This window comes from Verticillium dahliae, genomic scaffold (assembly GCF_000150675.1).
Source record: "Verticillium dahliae VdLs.17 supercont1.30 genomic scaffold, whole genome shotgun sequence".
Lineage (NCBI taxonomy): Eukaryota > Fungi > Ascomycota > Sordariomycetes > Glomerellales > Plectosphaerellaceae > Verticillium > Verticillium dahliae.
In genome coordinates this window covers 112,607-131,983 of record NW_009276933.1, presented here as the reverse complement: position 1 = coordinate 131,983, position 19,377 = coordinate 112,607, and the positions used below count along the sequence as shown (strand labels likewise).

General features: G+C 55.2%; 5 protein-coding genes across 5 annotated transcripts; 3 read left to right on the top strand and 2 right to left on the bottom strand.

The window, feature by feature from the left end:
- Nucleotides 1-2,220: 2,220 nt before the first annotated feature.
- Nucleotides 2,221-3,495, top strand: VDAG_09998 (uncharacterized protein). Its single transcript, XM_009655755.1, has one exon. The coding sequence runs from the start codon at nt 2,419-2,421 to the stop codon at nt 2,869-2,871; it is 453 nt and encodes a 150-aa protein (XP_009654050.1). The 5' UTR covers nt 2,221-2,418; the 3' UTR covers nt 2,872-3,495.
- Nucleotides 3,496-10,290: 6,795 nt separating this feature from the next.
- VDAG_09997 (uncharacterized protein) lies at nt 10,291-10,973 on the bottom strand (the record flags this gene model as incomplete). Its single annotated transcript, XM_009655754.1, has 3 exons — nt 10,291-10,406; nt 10,623-10,785; nt 10,851-10,973. The coding sequence occupies 3 exons, from the start codon at nt 10,971-10,973 to the stop codon at nt 10,291-10,293; spliced, it is 402 nt and encodes a 133-aa protein (XP_009654049.1).
- Nucleotides 10,974-12,894: 1,921 nt separating this feature from the next.
- VDAG_09996 (uncharacterized protein) lies at nt 12,895-14,127 on the top strand (the record flags this gene model as incomplete). Its single annotated transcript, XM_009655753.1, has 3 exons — nt 12,895-13,103; nt 13,163-13,525; nt 13,590-14,127. The coding sequence occupies 3 exons, from the start codon at nt 12,895-12,897 to the stop codon at nt 14,125-14,127; spliced, it is 1,110 nt and encodes a 369-aa protein (XP_009654048.1).
- Nucleotides 14,128-14,719: 592 nt separating this feature from the next.
- VDAG_09995 (T-complex protein 1 subunit gamma) lies at nt 14,720-16,593 on the top strand (the record flags this gene model as incomplete). The annotated part of the gene is made up of 5 exons (XM_009655752.1): nt 14,720-14,744; nt 14,819-14,885; nt 14,939-15,147; nt 15,204-16,432; nt 16,507-16,593. 5 exons carry the CDS (start codon nt 14,720-14,722, stop codon nt 16,591-16,593), a joined length of 1,617 nt encoding a protein of 538 aa, XP_009654047.1.
- Nucleotides 16,594-16,902: 309 nt separating this feature from the next.
- On the bottom strand, nt 16,903-17,529 carry VDAG_09994 (uncharacterized protein; the record flags this gene model as incomplete). Its single annotated transcript, XM_009655751.1, has 1 exon — nt 16,903-17,529. One exon carries the CDS (start codon nt 17,527-17,529, stop codon nt 16,903-16,905), a length of 627 nt encoding a protein of 208 aa, XP_009654046.1.
- Nucleotides 17,530-19,377: the final 1,848 nt, after the last annotated feature.

Below are 19,377 nucleotides of genomic sequence, written 5' to 3'. Positions count from 1 at the left end.
CGACTCTAGAGAAGTGGTCGGTGTTTCGACAAGGCACATGAGGACAGCAGTTGGCGTCTCTGACCACACGGCACTACAGGCCTCGGGCCAGTATGTTGTTCGACCCTGAATTGAAGCCGTTCCTGGGCCCGAGAGTTAGAGGCCTGCACGAAAGGCACCTGGCAAGCGTCCTTGAGTTGGAAAAGCTGGAAGCCGCAGCAAAGAGGACGTGGCCCTGATGCAGGTGAATGGCCCACAGCCAATGAAACCATCATCTCGTCAACCAGCAGGAAGACGATGGCACTTACAGAGGTTCCAATCTCGTCCTAGATGGTGGGGGCGTTCGGAGGATTGGTCGATGTCGCCATGCGGCAGGGGTGAGTTCCCCCTGGCGCTGCTTGGCTGGCTGACAGTAGCCTGTCCAGATATGATGTGCCTGTCTGGTTCTCTGATGGAAGAGGCCTGAGGTTGAGATGCTTGGGTCAAATGGAAAGAGCGAGAATGAGACGATATTGCGTGTGTCCTGGGAAGGTGGTGGTTGCTCGCCGACGCCCCGCTTCACGAAGCACACCACTGTGACCTCACAAATCGACACCTTCACCTCATCCAATCCGCCAATTGACCATTCACCCATCGTCCGTCGGCTGTTACTCACTGTTGCACAGCATTGTTTTAGTTGGGGTGTTAAGTGGCGGTTCTGCGGCTGTCGTCCCCACATCCTCTTCTTTTTTGTCCTTGTGGGCACGGCAGGTTCGTGATTCGCAGGTTGGTGGCTGCCGTCTTACATTTGCCTGCTGAGGGTGGTTGTCCAATTCTTCCATTTGTCGCTGTTCGTTGGCGCAGTGTATCGTCAATTGAGCAATTTTGGGGGACTACCAATGCGTTGATGTGCAGATCATCCATACCCACACTCAAACATACCTATCCAGACCAAGGCGAGGCCACAGCCAGGCGCGGGGAGGCGGGCTGGACAGGCAGACAGGCAGACAGGCAGACAACTCGAAGCACAAGGCTCTAGGCTGAACTGTTTGCCACGCACTCATCGGAATTCTTCAATGGTATGCGAAGAGAGAGCTCTCCCGGTCGGCCTGCCTCTCCCGAAACGAGACCTGCAACTCGGGACCCTTGTGTGATGGAGTCATCGCTTCGAGCTCAATTAGGTACGCCGGCTCAATGGTGCACCGTGTAATCGACTGCCAAACAATCGGAAGATGGCACGATGCACTTTAAAATGGTGAATATGGTCCACTGATGACACAAAAAAAACATTGAAACAGAGGGAAAACGCTCACAAAGACCATCAGTGGGGCTCGATGCTCTCTGGCAGGCCTGGCGGGTTTGGCTTTGGCTGTTGCTGGCGTCCAAGAGACGAGACGGGGCCCCCATGAACCAGACAGGCGCTAACACAAAAAAGGCAGCCTCTGATGTAGATCACGAGATAGGGCCTGGTTCTGAGCAAGGAGCAAGTGACCCCACTTTCACTTGCACTATGCCCAAACAAAGCAGGCTATTGGACCAGTGGCTCGATTGCACACACCCCAACGTCATTCCATCAGCAGCCATCAGCACAACGCCCAGGCTGGGACCATGCAAGCACACCCCTCTCAATTCAACACACACGCCCACCCTGGCCAAACATACCTAACAGTGGATGCAGAATTTTTTCTCCTCTGCCACCCTGGTCTGCTCCTTCTGTGACTGATGATTTCTTTCATCAGATGGTGGTGAGCGGGGTCCAGGCTCGCTCACGCCATCCCTGCCCACGACACACCATCGATCAGCGCCCACCCCTCCTGTGTCTCGCTCTCTCACTTTCTATGGTGCCGCAGCCTCCAAGCCCTCACACCCATTCACTCGCTGCTGCCACTCCCTGGCCATGCTGCACCCCTCCTTCCCTCTCGCCGATGGTCGAGAAGTGGAGACACGGCAAGACCACCCCCCCCTTCCCTTCCCTCAAGCGCCGCTGCCTTGTCTGCTTTTCGCGACGTGCAGGCTGGACTGGTGCAATCGCCCGTACCTGCTCACACAATGATGCACGGTGGGGTACTTTGCCATGGCGTCAGGATGGGGCAGAGCACGCTGCACTCACAAGACTGGGCTCCTCCACTCTTGGGTGACTCTGGTGTCAAGTGGTGCGATGGGCTGTGCTTCGACCATTGATACATATGAGCCGACCTCTTCCCACTCCTCGATCCACCTGCTCCTCCCCATCATTCGACTTCATCTCGTCCAGCACTCTTTGTTGCATTGGCTTGTTCTGATATGAGTCAAACCTGCTCAGTGTCTTTATAATTCATCATCTGCATCCTACTCTTCTTCAACCAGTTCCTCCAACACATACTACCAGCCTCGACCAGCCCTGCCTGGCCTTGACAATCCCGCTTCAACATCCACCACTTGCACCTTGCACATCTTGCACTCTCCCACAACAACGACATCATGGCCGACATGTGGGCTCACGAGTTCTGCCTCGGCTGCGACAAGCAGACTGATGGGACCGCCTACTGCTCAGAATCTTGCCGCCTGGCCGACTTTGAGAAGACGTCTACCTCTGCTGCCAGCTCCCCTGGCTTCAACACCTCGACCGGACCGTGGACCTCAAGTCAGAGGCAATCCAGCCGATTCTACCTCCCTCCCGCCATCGACTTTTCCAACGCTCAGTCATACGGCTCCCTGTCCTCAGCCAACACGTACCTGCCCACAGGTTCCTCACCAAACACCGCTCGTCCCCTGACGGCTTCGAGCTCGAACACCAGCCTCGCTTCCATGGGCAGCAACGCGTCGTCCAATACGGATAGCTATCTGCAACTGAACGAGAAGACACAGAAGGAGCTCTGCGGTTACGCTGCATCCTTCGACAGCATCAGGACCCAGCGACGACGCTCGTACTAGGCTCGAAGATCATCACCACCAACAACCACGCAACACATCCATCCTCAATAACACCTTGACACAACATTTTACAACACACAACTCACTCGATCATGTCTTTCTTTCTTCTTTCTCTTATCTTTTCTCTCTCGGCATATCACCACAAATCGACACAATCTCCTTTGGTCTGGGGTCATCTGCTGTAACACGTGTACGGGCATTACACCGGAGTACTGCATCATAAAAAAAGTTTGGGGGGGAGTCATGGCGGTCCATCGACCTTGTCATTGACGGCAAGGCGAGTTCCGGATGGCACACCACGGCGCAACAACTGTTTATACCACACTCGACGGAGGGCGGGGATGTATGGAAGCTCATGGACGACACATTAGGCTCGGCACCATACGGGCTTGAAGACCATGACATGGGAAAGGACCTCAACGGCGGGACAGAGGCAGGATACCCACGGGAATGGCGAGGCGTTTAGGGATTTCGCAACGGTACGGCATCGGGGGTTCGGGGCATTGGATGCCCGGGAGTATCTCCGGAGCGTACTCAGGTAGCTGATCCTCAGCGCACAGCGACTGTAGAGATCTTGCATGGCTCGCAGACAGCCAACAAAGCATAGCATCAAACGTCAGATTGACCAAGAATTGAGCACAATCCATGACGCACACTGTTCCTTCCTTCGTCCATATTGTGCCGTGCGATAGCATCCACGGATGTGACTCTTGCAACTGAAATCTTTACGTTCCTACGGCCAGAACCAGAACGCTGGCAGGGGTTTAGGCACCGGGCTCGGTCTCCGCTCCCCACCTCGGTGGGTCGGTGGACACACTGGAGGGCCGCTCGGTTGTGTCACGGACAGGTTCACGACCAAGAGCGGGCGTAAAAGGGAGCGGCCGGTGTCGGCTGTGCGAGGTTGGGTCAAGACAGCAAGTAAGCGAATACAGTCACCATCAAGTTAGGATCGCAAGCTGTGGCAAGCGGGCGTATGCCCAAAAGCATTATGTCCGTCCCAAGGCCTAGAAATCCCGATTCACGATGGTCTACTGAGCTGGCAGGCCACGACTCACGTAGCGCAGAGCAGTCTGGGGAGGGCCAGCAGGCCGCTCAGGCGCAGCCGCAGCTGCAGGCGGGCCAGGTCGTCGGAACCGCAAGATGTACAAGTCGCTACAATGATCGCTGCCCGGTCTGGTTTGTACAGAACTCTGCGCTCTACGAAGCCGGAGCAAGGCACCGGCCAAACTGAATCAGAACTACGCCTTGGGAGCGCCCGACATGCCTACCAAAACCCAAGAAGACGGTGCCAGAGTAATCAATGAATTCCCAGCTCCCTTGCGTCTGGTTGCCTGGCTTGCCTTGAAATGCATTGCTGCCTGTACGTTGTCATATTTTGCTTAGGGTGTTGTTCTTTCCAGTTCTCCATCTCTCTCTGCCTTGGCGATCCTGGCTAAGGTACTCAACCCTGTCATTTGGATTTTTCGCCGGGCATTTTTCCCTTTCCCGCCTTGCACAGGTCAAGCCCAGAGCTAGACAGAGGTGGCACCCGCCTAACGTCCCCCCCCCCCTGGTTCTGGTATATTTTGCCCTGTCGATGGTCTTGGGCTGGGGGGGAAACGAGGGCCGCGATCCACGTTTGACAACGTGGCATGGCTCTCAGCTCGTCGCGCGCGCCGATGGCGGACAGAACAGGCGAACCACCGCGCTGCAACCAGTGTACGCCCCCCCCCCTCCTCGTCCCTTCTGGGTAAGAAGCAATGAAGCGAAACAGAAAATCGGGGGTGGGGGGAAGGGGGACAGGTGAGCAAGAAAAAAAAAGATTTTTCTGAGTCTTCGGTTCATCGAATTGTTGACAACACTGCGATGCATCGGCACCATGATGGAGCATCGGGGTTTTCGTTGTCCATTCCGTCGCTTCTTCTGTCCGATCCTGCATCTGCCTCTTTTCTCGTCTCTGACGGCGGGCTCCGCTGCCCAGACCGGGGTTGACAGGAAGGGTGATCGTCACACTTATCCGCCTTCCGCCTTCCGAGGGCACGCCATTACGTACGCGCCGAGGAAGCCGCGGGCGATTCCTTACTCCGCGTGCCGTCCCACTCCCCCTCGTCTATCTATTTTTTTTTGTGGTGTGTCCTTTGTGATGAGGTGGATGCTGCTGCAACGACGTGCCATTCGGGCTGCAACAGGTGATTTAGGCGATGCGGAGAAAAGACGGGGAAAGCTCTGTTTAGCTTGTGTGTCCGAATTCTGCTTAGGTCTGAAGAGAGTGCAGACGACTTGGGACACACTTTGTTGACTCGACAAATCGTCGGGTCACGATGAACCGCAACAGTCAACAGTCGGGCGGTCTCGCCGGTTGAGCAAGCTTGACTGGCTTTTCGTGGCTGCCACCGCCAGCGGTGCCTGTCTGTGCCTGATATCGTGACGTCGTTTAACGGGGGATATGCCAGGGGCTCAGAAACACCGGCCAGGGCGAGCGAAGCGAGTCCAGGGGGGGGGGCAGAGGGCTTGAGGGGTCCGCAAGCATGATGACACTACACTTCATACACCCTTCAATGCAAAAACCATGTTGTTCATCCTAATGTTGGACCCCATTCGTGAATCGGTAATGAATCGACACGGCTCCGCTTTCGAATTGATGAACAGGGCGGATTCGATCAGTACGATGATGAATGGAATTTGTGGAAGTGGAATTTCCTGCCCAGTCGGGCGAGGCAACTTCAGAGCCGCAGCAAGCCGCAGCGGGCCATGCAGCGGGCGAAAGCCAGAGAAGAGAGAGGGGGGAAAAAACGAATAATCTACTGAAGACAACAACCACGCGCGATTGAAACTAATGAGACAGTGAAACGCAACCAGAAAGGCAAATTCCAGACAATTCCTCTCAACCAGCAACATCCATCTTGGCGGGCAGGCCTGTCTGGACCGGTCGCCCGATTGCGCACAGCTTCAATTGACCCCCATTCCCCATGATTCATCAAACTCTGTCCTCCCCGTTCTCGGCCCTCGCCAAAACAGAAGAGAAGGCTTGGGAAAGGGGTGGTGTGTTCGACTGCTCCACCGGCTGAGGTTCCAGACGGGTCTTTGACGATGACTCCCTCGCACAAAAACACCATAGCCGAAAGTATCAACGAGCAAGAAAAAGACATTGGATGCGTCACACATCGCAAGGGAGACGAGAGAAAAAAATCATCAAAAGCGGATAACGTGTCAGGGGCCGGCTAGGTGGCGATCGATGGTGCCATGTTTTAGCGGTTTCTGGGGGGCTTGAGAGCAAGGCTCGCCCCTGTGGGTGAGGAACGCGTAGCGGCCCTGCTAAGGCAGAGGACACACCTGGCAGCCTCCACACCTGCAGAGATGGGCCACATGTACTACGAACAGTTAAGGTTGCTGCTAAAAGATAGGTGCGGCCGGTGCCAGGTGGGGGTACGGGGGGCGATGCAGATGTTGGGGGCACTTTGTGCCCTGTAGGCAGCCTGAAGGGCGGCCGCCAGGCTCGAGCCCGGGACCGACAGTGGAGAGGGAAGGGGAAATACCTAGGGAATAGATGGAAAGAGAAGGGGGGGGGGGGGGTGCGATCAACAGTGGAGGTCACCCCATGAATCAATTCAGTAGGGACCTGCTCTGGCCCAGACTTTTGCTGGCTGGCTGACTGTTTACTGAGTCAAAGTGCAAGTGCAATGCAAGCAGGCATCTGTTCATAGGCAAGTGCAATGGGTGCATCTTGTAAAAGGGGGAAAGGATAGGATAGGGAGTTACATATGGCTTGCACGGTCCCCCAAAGCGAAGTTTTTTTCTTCCTTCCGTCATCTCACCACAACGGCAGAAGGCCGCGTGTGGTTTCATCGCCTCGTCACCACATTCCACTTCAACCTGGAATCTTGGCCAGCCGCATTCCCTCGATCGCTCTTGTAGAGCCACATGGAGGTCGATGCTGCACCCGCACCTTTGCCATCCTGGACTGGAAGACGGCGGGCCGACCCAAAACATCACAAGCAAGCGTTGTTTCCACGTCGCATTCTCGACCTTGCTTGACTTTCGACCGGCTTCGACTTTCGGACGCCTCGGACCTGAATCTCATCTCTTCCTGTCCCGCTCGTGTCCCATGCTGGGGTCATTGATTCAATCACGAGTACGCATTCCCTTCAGGCCAAGGACGCCTTCTCGCCTCCAGGCAGCTGAAGCCAGCACATTCGTCATGGAGGGATGGATTGAGTGGATGGCAGCCCTTGCCTGTCGGTAGGAGCACCCCCAATCTCAGTCTAGACGGCTTCATGGCCAGAAGGCTTGACCGTCAACGCACACCAGCCAATCTTGTCTCGTGTCAGCCATCTTGCCTACCTACCTTACCTAGGTACCTAGGTATGCTGGAGGTGCGTATTCGAGGACGGCATATCGGCACAGGTTCGTTGCACTGGCTGCTCTTTGCACACCACCTCAATGGACAACGCTCGTTCGCACTTTCCACATGGCTCTCAACGCCTATGGATTCCTCTCTGGGGCATGGCATTATCGACTTCGTCCCCATGCGGCGCCTCGCAGCACTTTGCATCCTCAGCCGCCCTCTATGCTATGCCACCCCTTAACTGCCGCGTCGGCTCGCCCGTCCACAGGTTCGGCCATGTCGGTTCAACCCGTTTCATCACGGCCCCGAACGCAGTTTGGACAAATCAACAAGTGTTGATATAGCCGGGAAGAGCCTATAACTCGGAAGATATCCCCTCGGTCCGCCATTGTGGGTGTCCGGTCCAATCATTCCTTCCGCGGCTCCAGTCGCGGAAGATGGTCCGTTATCCGCATTGCTGCTCGTCATGAAAGCCGACAGTTTCAATCAGCGTGCCCGCCTGCTCCAGGGCGAGAAGATTAATTACCTATCCAATGGGGAGCCCATGAACTGCCTGTTCATGCTAGCAACGTGTCAACCCGCCATCCGGGTGCTCGGCTGCCCAAGCCTCTGGAAGCTTCTCTCCCTCCATAACTCGGACCACCTTTGAGTCAATGTTCAACAGTTTCGTCATTCTAGAACATGCGCCCAATCTTGTTCGACTCTCGATGTGCAAGCCATTGGCCTGCCAGTCAAAAGTCAGAATCTGCCTGAAACAACAACGCCTCGTCCGGCTTCCAATCCCATAAACACCGCAGTGGAGAGTCTGAACACTTTGACCAACCGGGCCAAGGGACACCTGGCGTTTCGCGGTCGTTCCGTTCTATCAAGAACGAAAACCTGTCAGGCTTGCATTGGCTGATCGTCGTGCTTCGCCTGACAAGTTGCACCACTTTGGTTGTGCCAGGGCTATTACAGGTTGTAAATTCTCTGTGACTCCCTGCAGCACCCGACCTTGTAGCTCCGATCGCCGTACTTCTCGATCTAAAACACGGCAAAGTGCCCGGTACTGCCGCCGTACCCCCGAACGTCCTCGACCCTCTCCTGTGCAACACTATTCATGCGTGTCCCTTAGCTGGAGCTTCCAACTTGCCCACTCGCATTTGTACATTTCTCAACACAGAGCGCCTTGGTGGGGCACAATTACCATGGGCGGTTTCGACGGGCATACGATAGGGAGGAAACCCACTGTTTCGAGTGCTCTGGGCCAGCGGGTTCACTTCCCACGGTCCGGGCTAGTCATGCCGTGTCCAGCGGGCTACGGAGCTGTCACCTTCGGGCCCAGCGTTGTCTGAGCTGCCGCTCGTTACCATGTGTTCCCTCTTGTTTCCCATTGACTCAGATGTCACCAGCCAGAGGCGTAGACCAGATTCCCACTTGTCTCTCTAGCTCACCGGTCTCCTTCCAAGCACTCTGTTTCGCCAGCTTGTTTGGCCTTTCTGAGGAACGCAACGCGGGACGATTAAGCGAGGCTGCCATGGGCTGGACAGACCTTGTACGGGATCATCTCAGCTGTGGAAATCCCACCGCCTCTCGCGAAGAGATCGCTTCATTCCCCCTTTGACGCCATGTCTCAACGACAGAGATCTGTCCTACGCGGCTACCAAGGTAGAATCGTACAGCAGCCTCACCGTCCAACTACCTGGTGCCACCCATGAACCGTGAGCTCCTTGCCTCATAACCCACGCCCCTGGTCTCGGTGCGGCACAGAGACGAGAGACAGCGGCATTCTGAGACATGTCTTTCTCCTTGTGGTTCCGCGGTCCCGCTCCTCGACCCCCGAGATCATCACCTCCAGCCCAGGGGCGAGAGGGAGCTGACGGCAAAACGCCAGTATACAGGATACGGGGTCTTGCACCGCTCGAGTTGCTACTTGCCGCGTTCCCATGGCGTGGGGCAGTGCCGTCCTTGGAGGACTTTTGGATGACGGGATGTGAGCTTGGGACCAGCCTGTGAAATTGCCCTTCATCGTTCAAGCCGGAACACCGTGGCCCTGTAGTGGTTCTCCTACGGGTTCCGCCTCTTACCCGTCACTGATCTGATCTTGTGCACGCGCGGCCCAGTTGGGCATTGTCGTGACGGGGCCAGGCTTCACACGCTTCAGTGATTGGAAGTGCCTCTGGAGACGTGTGGTTGGTTAGTTACCAGCCACTCAGATGGTTTCAATCTCTACAACGACGCTCAGGTGTGAAGCCAGAAACGTGCTTGATATCGCAACCCCCCCTTTACTTTGCTCGTGCTGGACCTTGCTTCGACCGGTCGACGGCGCGCACGCCACATGTCGCTGTAGCTAGATGAAGGTAGGGCAACTGCTCAAAGCGCTGTTCCACGTCGACAACGTGGTGGCCATAACGCCCGCGTATTGGTGATGAATACTCTCACACTCATCGTAGCAAAGAGTCCGGCGCAGCGCTTGCGGATCGTGCTCATGCCGGAAACGCTGACGGATTTGACCGGATGAACGTGCTCAGCGGGGCGACCTAGCTCCGATCCGGGGTAACAAAGGGTCAGTCTCACCAGCTGTCATAGTGACGGCTAGCTGGGAATAGCTTTTCCTCTTAGAACCTTTTCCTCTTAGAACAAGAAAGCTCCTAGTGAACTGCGTGTGCGATGCCTGGGGCTGGCGTTGACTAGTTCTGGCTAAGTTTTGTTGAGAGGCGATTCTACCTACCGTCCGCTGTTCATCGGGAAGGGTGGCGAGCGGGCGGGGCCGACAAGATCCTAGCATGCTGTCGGGGCGTGAGGCTGAGCAGAGTGAAGAGGTCTTCCGCACAAGTTCCGCAAGCAATAGATGATAGGTATGAGGTTAGAATACATCTGAATCCTGGCCCTCCCTCCGCAGCTAGGAGGGTCCTCCGAAACACTCACATACGCGTCCTCGTAGTCCCTAGCCCCTGAACAGTCCCTGTTCCATGGCTCCGTAGGCGTCTTCTGGCACATATGGCCAGTTGTGATCGGATAGCGCCCTCAGGGCCACTTGCAAAACTTTCAGTAGCAATCTGGAATGAGAAACACTGTCTTTGAGAATAGCCATGACAGAGTCTACCATGAAATAACTACGCATCGCCAAATACTCGTCCGATCCATGCTGTGTCCCGAGTATACTGATCTATCACGCCGTTTGGCGGCGTATGCAGTCCCGAAAGGTACGAATATTTCCAAGCGTCGATACCTGGAGAGCTAGAAGTATTACTTTAAAGTCGTACTCTATTGAGCGTCAGTGTCTTTTAACGTTTAGTGATACGGCGAAGAAACTTACTAGGTGTACTCATGTCAAAAGTCGCCTGCGGAGCCATGGAACATGGGGCTGGTTAGGGGGCTAGGGACTACAAGACGCGTATTTAAGGATTACAGAGATTCCGAGCCCGAATGCTCTGGCGAGTCTCACCAGAAGCAATCAAAGAGCCCCAGAGCAGCGGCACGGCCAACCGCCTTCTGCTTAGGGTTTCTGAGACCATCGAGGTCTTTATTGGGGTCATCACCTCCTCTTTCTCCTCCTCCTCGGCAATAGTCAACATGCCCTTGACGACAGGGCGCCATTTGTCCGTGCTCTGTGTCCCCCGTCAGCTGATCGCATGATCAGGCAATTGGGAAAACACTAGGGAAGAGAACTTACGGTCTTGTTGTCCTTGTCGCGAGCCTCCAAGAACTTCATGGCGGGCTTGAAAGCACTGACCGGGCTAAACAGTGATCGTTGAGCACCAGATTTCAGATGTGTTTTGGCCCCATACCTATCCATTGCCTGCGGACCTTCTGTGAGGAAGGCCTCTTCGCTGTGCTCGACCCAACGTTCTGACTAACATGAGTTGAGCCAGCGAGGATGGAAAAGTTGATACAGGGGTGTTTGAATGAATCGGATGAAGGGGCTGCCAGGAAACAATTGCCTTATCGAATGATGCCGGTCTATTAATCGCTTCGACTATCATATTCGTATTTCTGAAAGAATTCCGAGTAAATTTTTAGATGTAGAGTATTAGACTTAAGTTACCCAATATTAAGGCTGGGTTCGATGCGCGCTCCATGCTTGATATCTTCTTTGAGCCTGTCTTTAAGCTGGTCTCGATTTGACTGGACTTTACTGTAGGTTCTCCAATTCTCTGGAATTTGTGCTCGAACTTGTATTCAAGAGCGTCGAAATGGGTATTGAGGCCAGCGAGATGGTTATCGAAGCCATTGGAGACTGAGATGTGGTATAGAAGGGATAAATGGGACATTGTATTGAGGAGAAGAATGGTATTTTCTATGTGAGAGAATGAGATATTATATCGAAATAAAAATGGGAAGGTACCTAGGTATCTATGTAGAAGAGATAGATGGAATTCTTCACGGAAGGGAAGAATGGGAGATTATTGAGGAGAAGCAACTTGCTTCTTCATTCAGCAGCTGAGAAGTACCTTCCGGGTGCTGAATGAAATGCCCCGCAGGTGCTGCTGCCACGGGGCACTTGGGAGCCGGCATTTCCATCGTGCTTGCCCCCAAATGGCTGTGGCTGATAAGAGCGCTGTTGGCTTCTGCCGGGTCTTCGGCACCCACCGATGCCAGTCCGGGTGCCGGGCTAAGGTGGGGCAGCCGGCGCCGAGCGGTAGCGGGAAAGCGGCGAATGTGCTCTGCATACCCTGGTGAGTGGACCACGCTCGAGCGGTTGGGGAAGCATGCATTTCGGCTCCAGCGAATACAGATATTCGGACCACAAGCGACCTGCTTCGGGCGTCAACCGCAAGAAGCGAGTGGCGAGCGACTGCCTATTGTTTAGTTCACGTCTTTTATGTTTTTTGATAACAGGGAGGGAACAACGTGGAGTCGCCCAGAAGTGTAGGGAGGTTCACACAGGCAAACGCTTTAGTGGCTTGTATATTGTCTAAAGCGAGGCATCAACAAAACTATCAACAATTCCCCACCTGTTGGCAAGGCCAGTGTACCCTATCGACGATGCCTCTTATACCCCCGCACATAACTTCCACAATACCCTAAGTAAACCACCTTCCAAAGTGTCGTGCGACGCAGAGCACATGACACACTTTTTGCCGATGAAACGGCGTCCCGCCAGACGCCTTGCCCCGGGCACTGAAACCGTCGTCGCCCGTAAGAAAAGACGCGTCTGTGCCGCCTCGACCGGAGAAGGAACCCAAGATATTACAAGCAAAGATCTGTCAACTTCCAGGATGAAAACTTCACGGGAACGAAGTAGCACGGGGTTTGGAGGTCCCTCCCTCCTTCATGGGAAAGAGGCAGGGAGTGACGGTGTTTCTGGCAGAGACGAAGGAGGCCGTAACTCATGTGAGTTCCGTCTTCCATCCATTGCGCCGACGTTGGGTGACTTGCTGATGCTGTTCAGATTCTGCGATGAGCAACAGGAAGGGCCAAGACCTCTTTCCTTCCAAATCGCAGCATAGTAGGTTCATCCCCTTCTAAAACTTCCCTCCGTTGACCTGGCAGATGTGTCGAAGGCCAGCCGCCAGATATCCAGCCAGAAAGACCTCCAGGACGCAGCTGCCAAGTTGGCAACGATGAATGGCTATAAAGACACCATGTCGATCGAGCAAAAGGTACAGCTTGGGATAACGATCGGAAGGGAGAAGAGACTGGAGTTTGCGCGGTCAATCGGACAGAGCACTTTTATCTCGACCTGTGACCCTGAACAACTCAACTGCGCTTTCGCCATGGGCGGCTTCGGCCCTACAGATCGAGCGCTGAACATCGATCCCACAATCGAAACAAATCGGGCCGCTGAGAGACTCAAGCTGGCCTCCGACGAGCTACAGACCCAGGCGTTTGGTGAATACACCTTTGAGAACCTGTATCCTCACATGAAGCCGAGAGTAGCAGCACAGTTTCTCGTCAAGCATCTGTGTGAGCGCGCACCTCTCGTGTACGTTACCCAATCACCCTGTCAATGATGTACAGCTGGTCTTGTTCTTACTTTGACAGTGCTGCGGCCTCCAAGCGCGCGCAGGCGGCGTGCGGCGCAAGGAACAGCCATACCCACCGCGTACCCGGCCAACCCTCAGAGGGGCGCCCCCTAGATGGACTGATGGACATTGAGCGGACCTTGAAGCTGGGACGACAACGTGGCACGGGTTTTCGCGCGCTGCTCGAAAGTTCGAAGTGTTTTGGATACCGCTTCCTAGACGTCAAGTGGATCAACTTTCGCATTCCCAAGAGCATCGAGCCCCTGAAGGAATTTGGAAAGGAACTTGGGTCCGAAGTATGTGATCAGAACCTCCGGATGGTCTCTAAAATCATCCTACGACCAGGCTACCGAGGTGGAATCAAAGTCATCGAGGTTGAGATGTGGGTACCCCTCGCTTTCGATGGCAGATGCACCTTATCGAGATGCAAAACTAACACTTAGCAGCGACGCCATTCCTTGGATCGTCATTGAGATCAGAATGGACTTGGCCGAAGTGCGCGGCGCGGCCCCCAAAGAATTCAACCCAATGCCTACGACGGAGCTGCGCATCGCCGCACCCCGGGAAAAAGTCTCGACAATGCCCATTCCCGAGATGGGTCAGGCTGCCAGGGAAAAGTGCCTTCGTCTGAAATTTTGCCGAGATGGTGTACCACTGTTCCTCATATCGCGACAGGCGCCGCTCCCAGCACAGTCGAACACGAAGGGCGACTTCTTTCATGCGGCCAATATTCCCGGACTGCGCGAGGAAGAGGGAACCAAGGCAACAGAGCTTTTCTGGAAACGTTTCGATGATTCAGCAGATTCGGACAGGCAAATTTGGGCGCAAGTCCAGCACTACATGGCGATGGGATACTGCGTTGTCGATATGGATATTGAAGCCCCTTGGGCAATGGTGGCGGGAACGAAGACGAGGATGTTGCCCCCGCCCCCGGCGGTTCGCTCAAACTCCGGAAAAAGACCAGGTCGACCCAAGAAGATATAACGGGGACACCCATGATGACGCAAGCATTCATGGGTTTGCTGATACTGCATATTCTTCCGGCTCTGAAAACCCGGGGTAGGTGCTAGGTCAGGCTCATATGCTGCAGGTCTTACGCCTGGCTGTCCTCGCAAGAAGGCGACCACAATGATTGCTAGGATCGCCGTATTTATACCTTATTTAGGAAGAGGCGAGTGCTTCCAGACATCTTTCAACCACCAACATAAAGATGCGATGGACCAGGTTGGACCTGTTGCTCAAGCCCGGTGAAGTGAAGTGAAGTTGGAAGATGCTGCTTGGTTACATAATCAGCATCCATTACGTTCGGTGTACAAGTGGTCGATTTCGGTGTCGGTGAACCCCGAATGTCTGGAAGGTACTACCGCGAAATTGTTCCGCCGAGTCCAGCTCATCCCGCCAAAATCTCCATTCACGGGCACGAACTTTTTAGAAGCCCGGTGCCTGTACCCACGACGACCACACCCCGCTGCCAACGACGTGACGTCTATTTCAGTCTGCCAGAAGCCACTGATTTCCGAAGCTTGCACACACGACATTCTACTCTCGCGGTTGAAAACACACACCGTTGCCCATCATGCAAGCCCCCGTGGTGGTAATGAGTACGTCCCCGCCCCTCCATCACCGAGCTCCTGAAGCTCCCCCCCTGGATGCTAAGTGCTGACCAACCCGACAGACACCAACAGTGGTGAGCGACAGACGGGTCGCAAGGCTCAGATGTCCAACATCGCTGCCGCCAAGACGTACGTGTCCATCCTTCGATCACCCTAGCGCCCGACAAATCTGACCTCAACAGCGTCGCCGATATTATCCGTTCCTGCCTCGGCCCCAAGGCCATGTTGAAGATGTTGCTGGATCCCATGGGTGGTATTGTCCTGACCAACGATGGTCACGCCATCCTCAGAGAGATCGAGGTGTCTCACCCGGCAGCTAAGAGCATGATTGAGCTCAGCCGAACGCAAGACGAGGAGGTCGGTGACGGTACCACGACCGTCATCATTCTGGGTACGTCCAATTTGAGGTCTCACCCTATTTGAAGGTCAACGCTGACCCATTCATAGCCGGCGAGATGCTTGCCCAGTCCCTGCCCCAGCTCGAGCGCAACATCCACCCCGTCCAGATTATCGCCGCCTTCAAGCGTGCGTTGAAGGACGCCCTTGAGATTGTCGAGGAGATCTCCACCCCCATCGACACCACCGACGACAAGGCCATGTACAGCCTCATCTCTTCCTCCATCGGTACCAAGTTTGTGTCCCGGTGGTCCGACCTGATGTGCGAGCTCGCCTTGAAGGCCGTTCGCACCGTCACTTGGGAGCCCGGCAATGGCAACAAGGAGGTTGACATTAAGCGCTACGCCCGTGTCGAGAAGGTGCCCGGTGGCGAGATTGAGGACAGCAGGGTGCTGGACGGCGTCATGGTCAACAAGGATATTACGCACCCCAAGATGCGCAGGAGAATAGAGAACCCGAGGATCGTGCTGCTCGACTGCCCGCTCGAGTACAAGAAGGGCGAGTCGCAAACGAACATTGAGATCTCCAAGGAGGAGGACTGGAACCGTATCTTGCAGATTGAGGAGGAGCAGGTCAAGGCCATGTGCGACTCGATCCTGGCGCTCAAGCCGGACCTCGTCATCACGGAGAAGGGCGTCTCGGATCTGGCACAGCACTACCTCGTCAAGGCCAACGTTACGGCCCTGCGGCGAGTGCGCAAGACGGACAACAACCGGATAGCCCGCGCGACCGGCGCCACCATTGTCAACCGCGTGGATGATCTCCAGGAGTCGGACGTTGGCACCCAGTGTGGCCTGTTCGAGATTGAGAAGATTGGCGACGAGTACTTCACCTTCCTGACGAAGTGCGAGAACCCCAAGGCCTGCACAGTGCTGCTACGCGGCCCCTCGAAGGACGTGCTGAATGAGATTGAGCGCAACCTCCAGGACGCCATGGGCGTGGCCCGCAACGTCATGTTCCACCCGCGCCTGTCGCCCGGTGGTGGCGCGACGGAGATGGCCGTGTCGGTGCGCCTCGCGCAGCTGGCCAAGGGCATCGAGGGCGTGCAACAGTGGCCATACAAGGCGGTGGCGGACGCCCTTGAGGTGATCCCCCGAACGCTGGTGCAGAACGCCGGTGCCAGCCCCGTGCGCGTGCTGACGGACCTGCGTGCCAAGCACGCCGAGGGTAAGACGTCGTGGGGCATCAATGGCGATGAGGGTGTCATCGTGGACATGCACCAGTACGGCGTCTGGGAGCCGCAGGCTATCAAGCTGCAGAGCATCAAGACGGCCATCGAGGTGAGTTATAACCCCGACGCAGATGAACACGCTCTTCACTTTTCTTGCGGCTCATCTACTAACGATTCATACAGTCTGCCTGCCTGCTTCTCCGCGTGGACGACATTTGCAGCGCGAGGAAGGGCGCGCAACCGGGCCAGGGCGGAGGCGGTGAGGAATAAAGGGGGCTTGAACGTGCCACAGAAGAGGCGGGAGAGGATGAAGCCCTCGAGGAGGAGGGGAAGACATGAATGACACGGAACGAAACGGAGTGCATGCCGCGACACCATACCCCTGTACCTTACGAGCCATAGAGGGTCGGATTAGGAGTACCTAGACTAAAAAAGTTCTCGGGAATCAAGAGTCGACTTGCCGCCATTACCGGCGTCGCCTTCGCCGACGATCTTCGCCGGGATATGGGCCGCGAGGCCGTGCGCTGTGTAAAGAAGCTAGAATTTATGTACAGAATGTGATGGCGACAGGTGTGCAGGTTAGTCGTCGTCGTGGATGACTAGGCCCGCCGGCTGCGTCGAAGCTGCTGCCGCCGCCGAGGAAACGTCACCATTCTGCCCAGTCTCGGTCGATGTCGTCTCGCCGTCCTTGGTCCCTTGGTCTTCCGCATCTTTAATCTCTCTCCTCGCCACACCACCACCGCTGTTGGCAGCAGCAGGGTGGGCACCCTTCTTGTCGCCGCCCTTCTTCCGCTTCTTGTCCCTCTTTTCGCGATTTTTCCTCGTGCGCTCGGCGTCCCGCGCATCCCGCTCAAGCTTCTCGCGCTCAAATGCCTCCGTCTCCTTCTCGATCTTCACCTCGTCGTCCATGGCGCGCAGGCGCTCGTACTCGCGCCTACGCGCCGCCTTGTAGACGTGAAACTCGCCCGAGCCGGCACCGGCGCTGGAGCCCTGGACGTTGGTGACAATCTCGGGGGCGGCGCCGGCGGCGGAGGTGCGGCGCAGGAGGACGTCGGCGGGCAGGCGGATCTCCTGGTCTGGCTTGGCGAAGAGGGCGTCGAGGGACGAGGCCTGGGCGGAGGAGGGGGTCAGGGCGCGGCGCTTGGTCGGGCGCTTCGAGCGCGGGTCGGCGGAGGTGGGGATCGATTCGGGACCCTCGCCGGACATGATGGGCGTTGGCCGTGGATGGTGGCGATGAGATTGTTCGGGCGAGGTTTTGTCGTAAGCAGGGACAAGGCGCGAGGGGTCAATTCTTTCTCGGCTCTCGGCGGGGCCCTGGAATATCGACTGAAAAGCCACTTGAGGAAGCGGGAGATGAGTTGCAGTTGGGTATTAGGGCGTAGCAGGATGCGCGGGTGGATGGGATGAGGCTGAGAAAGATGATGGGTGCCTGTCTTTCCCTGGTGTTTCGCGATGACCTGCCCGTTGCCAATTCTGGCCCCACTTAACATTTGATCTTCAGCTATCGATAGTGGGATGCGGTCCTGATGGTGATGGACATGACTTTCAACCTCTTAGCAGCCTTCCTTCTGAGATGCGAACCAACCTCAACGGCCGTAAGTACAGGTACCTAGGTGCCTAACTTAGGTACCTACCTAGGTACCTTAGGCAGGGTAGATGACATTCGACTGATTCTCTCCCTCCTCGTCTTTGTCTCTGTCTTTCGACGAGGGGCGAAGGCTCCAACAAGAGGAAGTCCCAACCGACGAGTCAAAACGCGAGAAACCCCTGGCCCGCTGCCCGTTCCTGTGCTCGAAACCAACGCATCGAATCAAGGCCAAGGAATTACGGCAGATGAAGCAAGAACCCCGCCACTGCGCCTGCCGCCCAACCCCTCGCGACAGATTCTCGACAGGGAAGCAACCGCTGTGACAGTGATTGCCCTGGCCTTGGGGGCTCTTTCTAAATATGTCAGGTATTCCTTTTCGTTGGCCCCCTAAATAGGCAGGCGGGCAGGCAGGCAGGCAGCATGAGAGAGAGGTGAGGGGGATGGACCCCGGAGCCAGGCCCGGAACCCGATCGATCATCAGCTGTTGCCCTTTGCACTCTGCATCTCTGACTCTTAATTTATGACCAACAAGCCAACCCGTCCATGTGAATCAAACATCGGTCGGATTCCATCGCCTCGACTCATCTGCTTCTTACGTCGTGTCATCCATTTGCCCCCCACTGGGATTACTAAAGCGAGCCCGCCCGCGACAAGCCGCCTCTTCCCTGGCTTCTACTTTATTTCTAGCCCTACCGACTGCCATCAGGTAGTCCGACATCGAACCATTCTTAGTCTGCCCCCCCCCCCCCCCCCCCCCCCCCCCCTTTTTTATACCGCACACAAAGGCCGGTCCCCCCCCCCCTACCTCCCCATAGGTATATATATATATACCCAAAAATAGACAGATACCCATCTATCTATATATATTATATATGGAGATATAGAAAGATACCCATCTGTCTACACAAATATATTTTTCTTTATACGTGTATGTATGATATGGAGGAAGAAAAAGTGTAGAGACATATATATATTGTGAGGGGATAGACCCCCTAGGTAGAATATATATAGGATAGGAGTAGATATGTGATGTGTGTCTATATAGATAAAAATATATATATATACAAAAATGTAGAGAGATCTATATACACACAAAAGAGATGAGAGAGATATAAAAAAGAAGATATAAAGAAATATATATATCGATATACATATATATGACCATAATATATCTAGCTCACAGAACGAATAGATGCCCGAAAGGAGAACGATATGTGAAATGCAGAAAAGAACGAATACAAGTAGATACAAATCACTCTTCAGCTCCTGTAGTCCACAGAGACGCGAGCGATAGAGCATAATACTGCAGGAGGGTGGTCGGGACAGCAAGAAGAGTGAAAGATAGAAGAGAGCAATCCAGGAAGAATATGCGGAAAGGCGGAAGGGACAGTCAAGACGACGATACGGAAACAGACGTGAGTCATCAGTTAGTAAGCGATTCATAGAGGGGGGCCCAGGACGAGGGA

What these genes read in the sequence shown, in the direction of transcription:
- VDAG_09998 (XM_009655755.1), top strand. Translation starts at nt 2,419, where the DNA reads ATGGCCGACATGTGGGCTCACGAGTTCTGCCTCGGCTGCGACAAGCAG.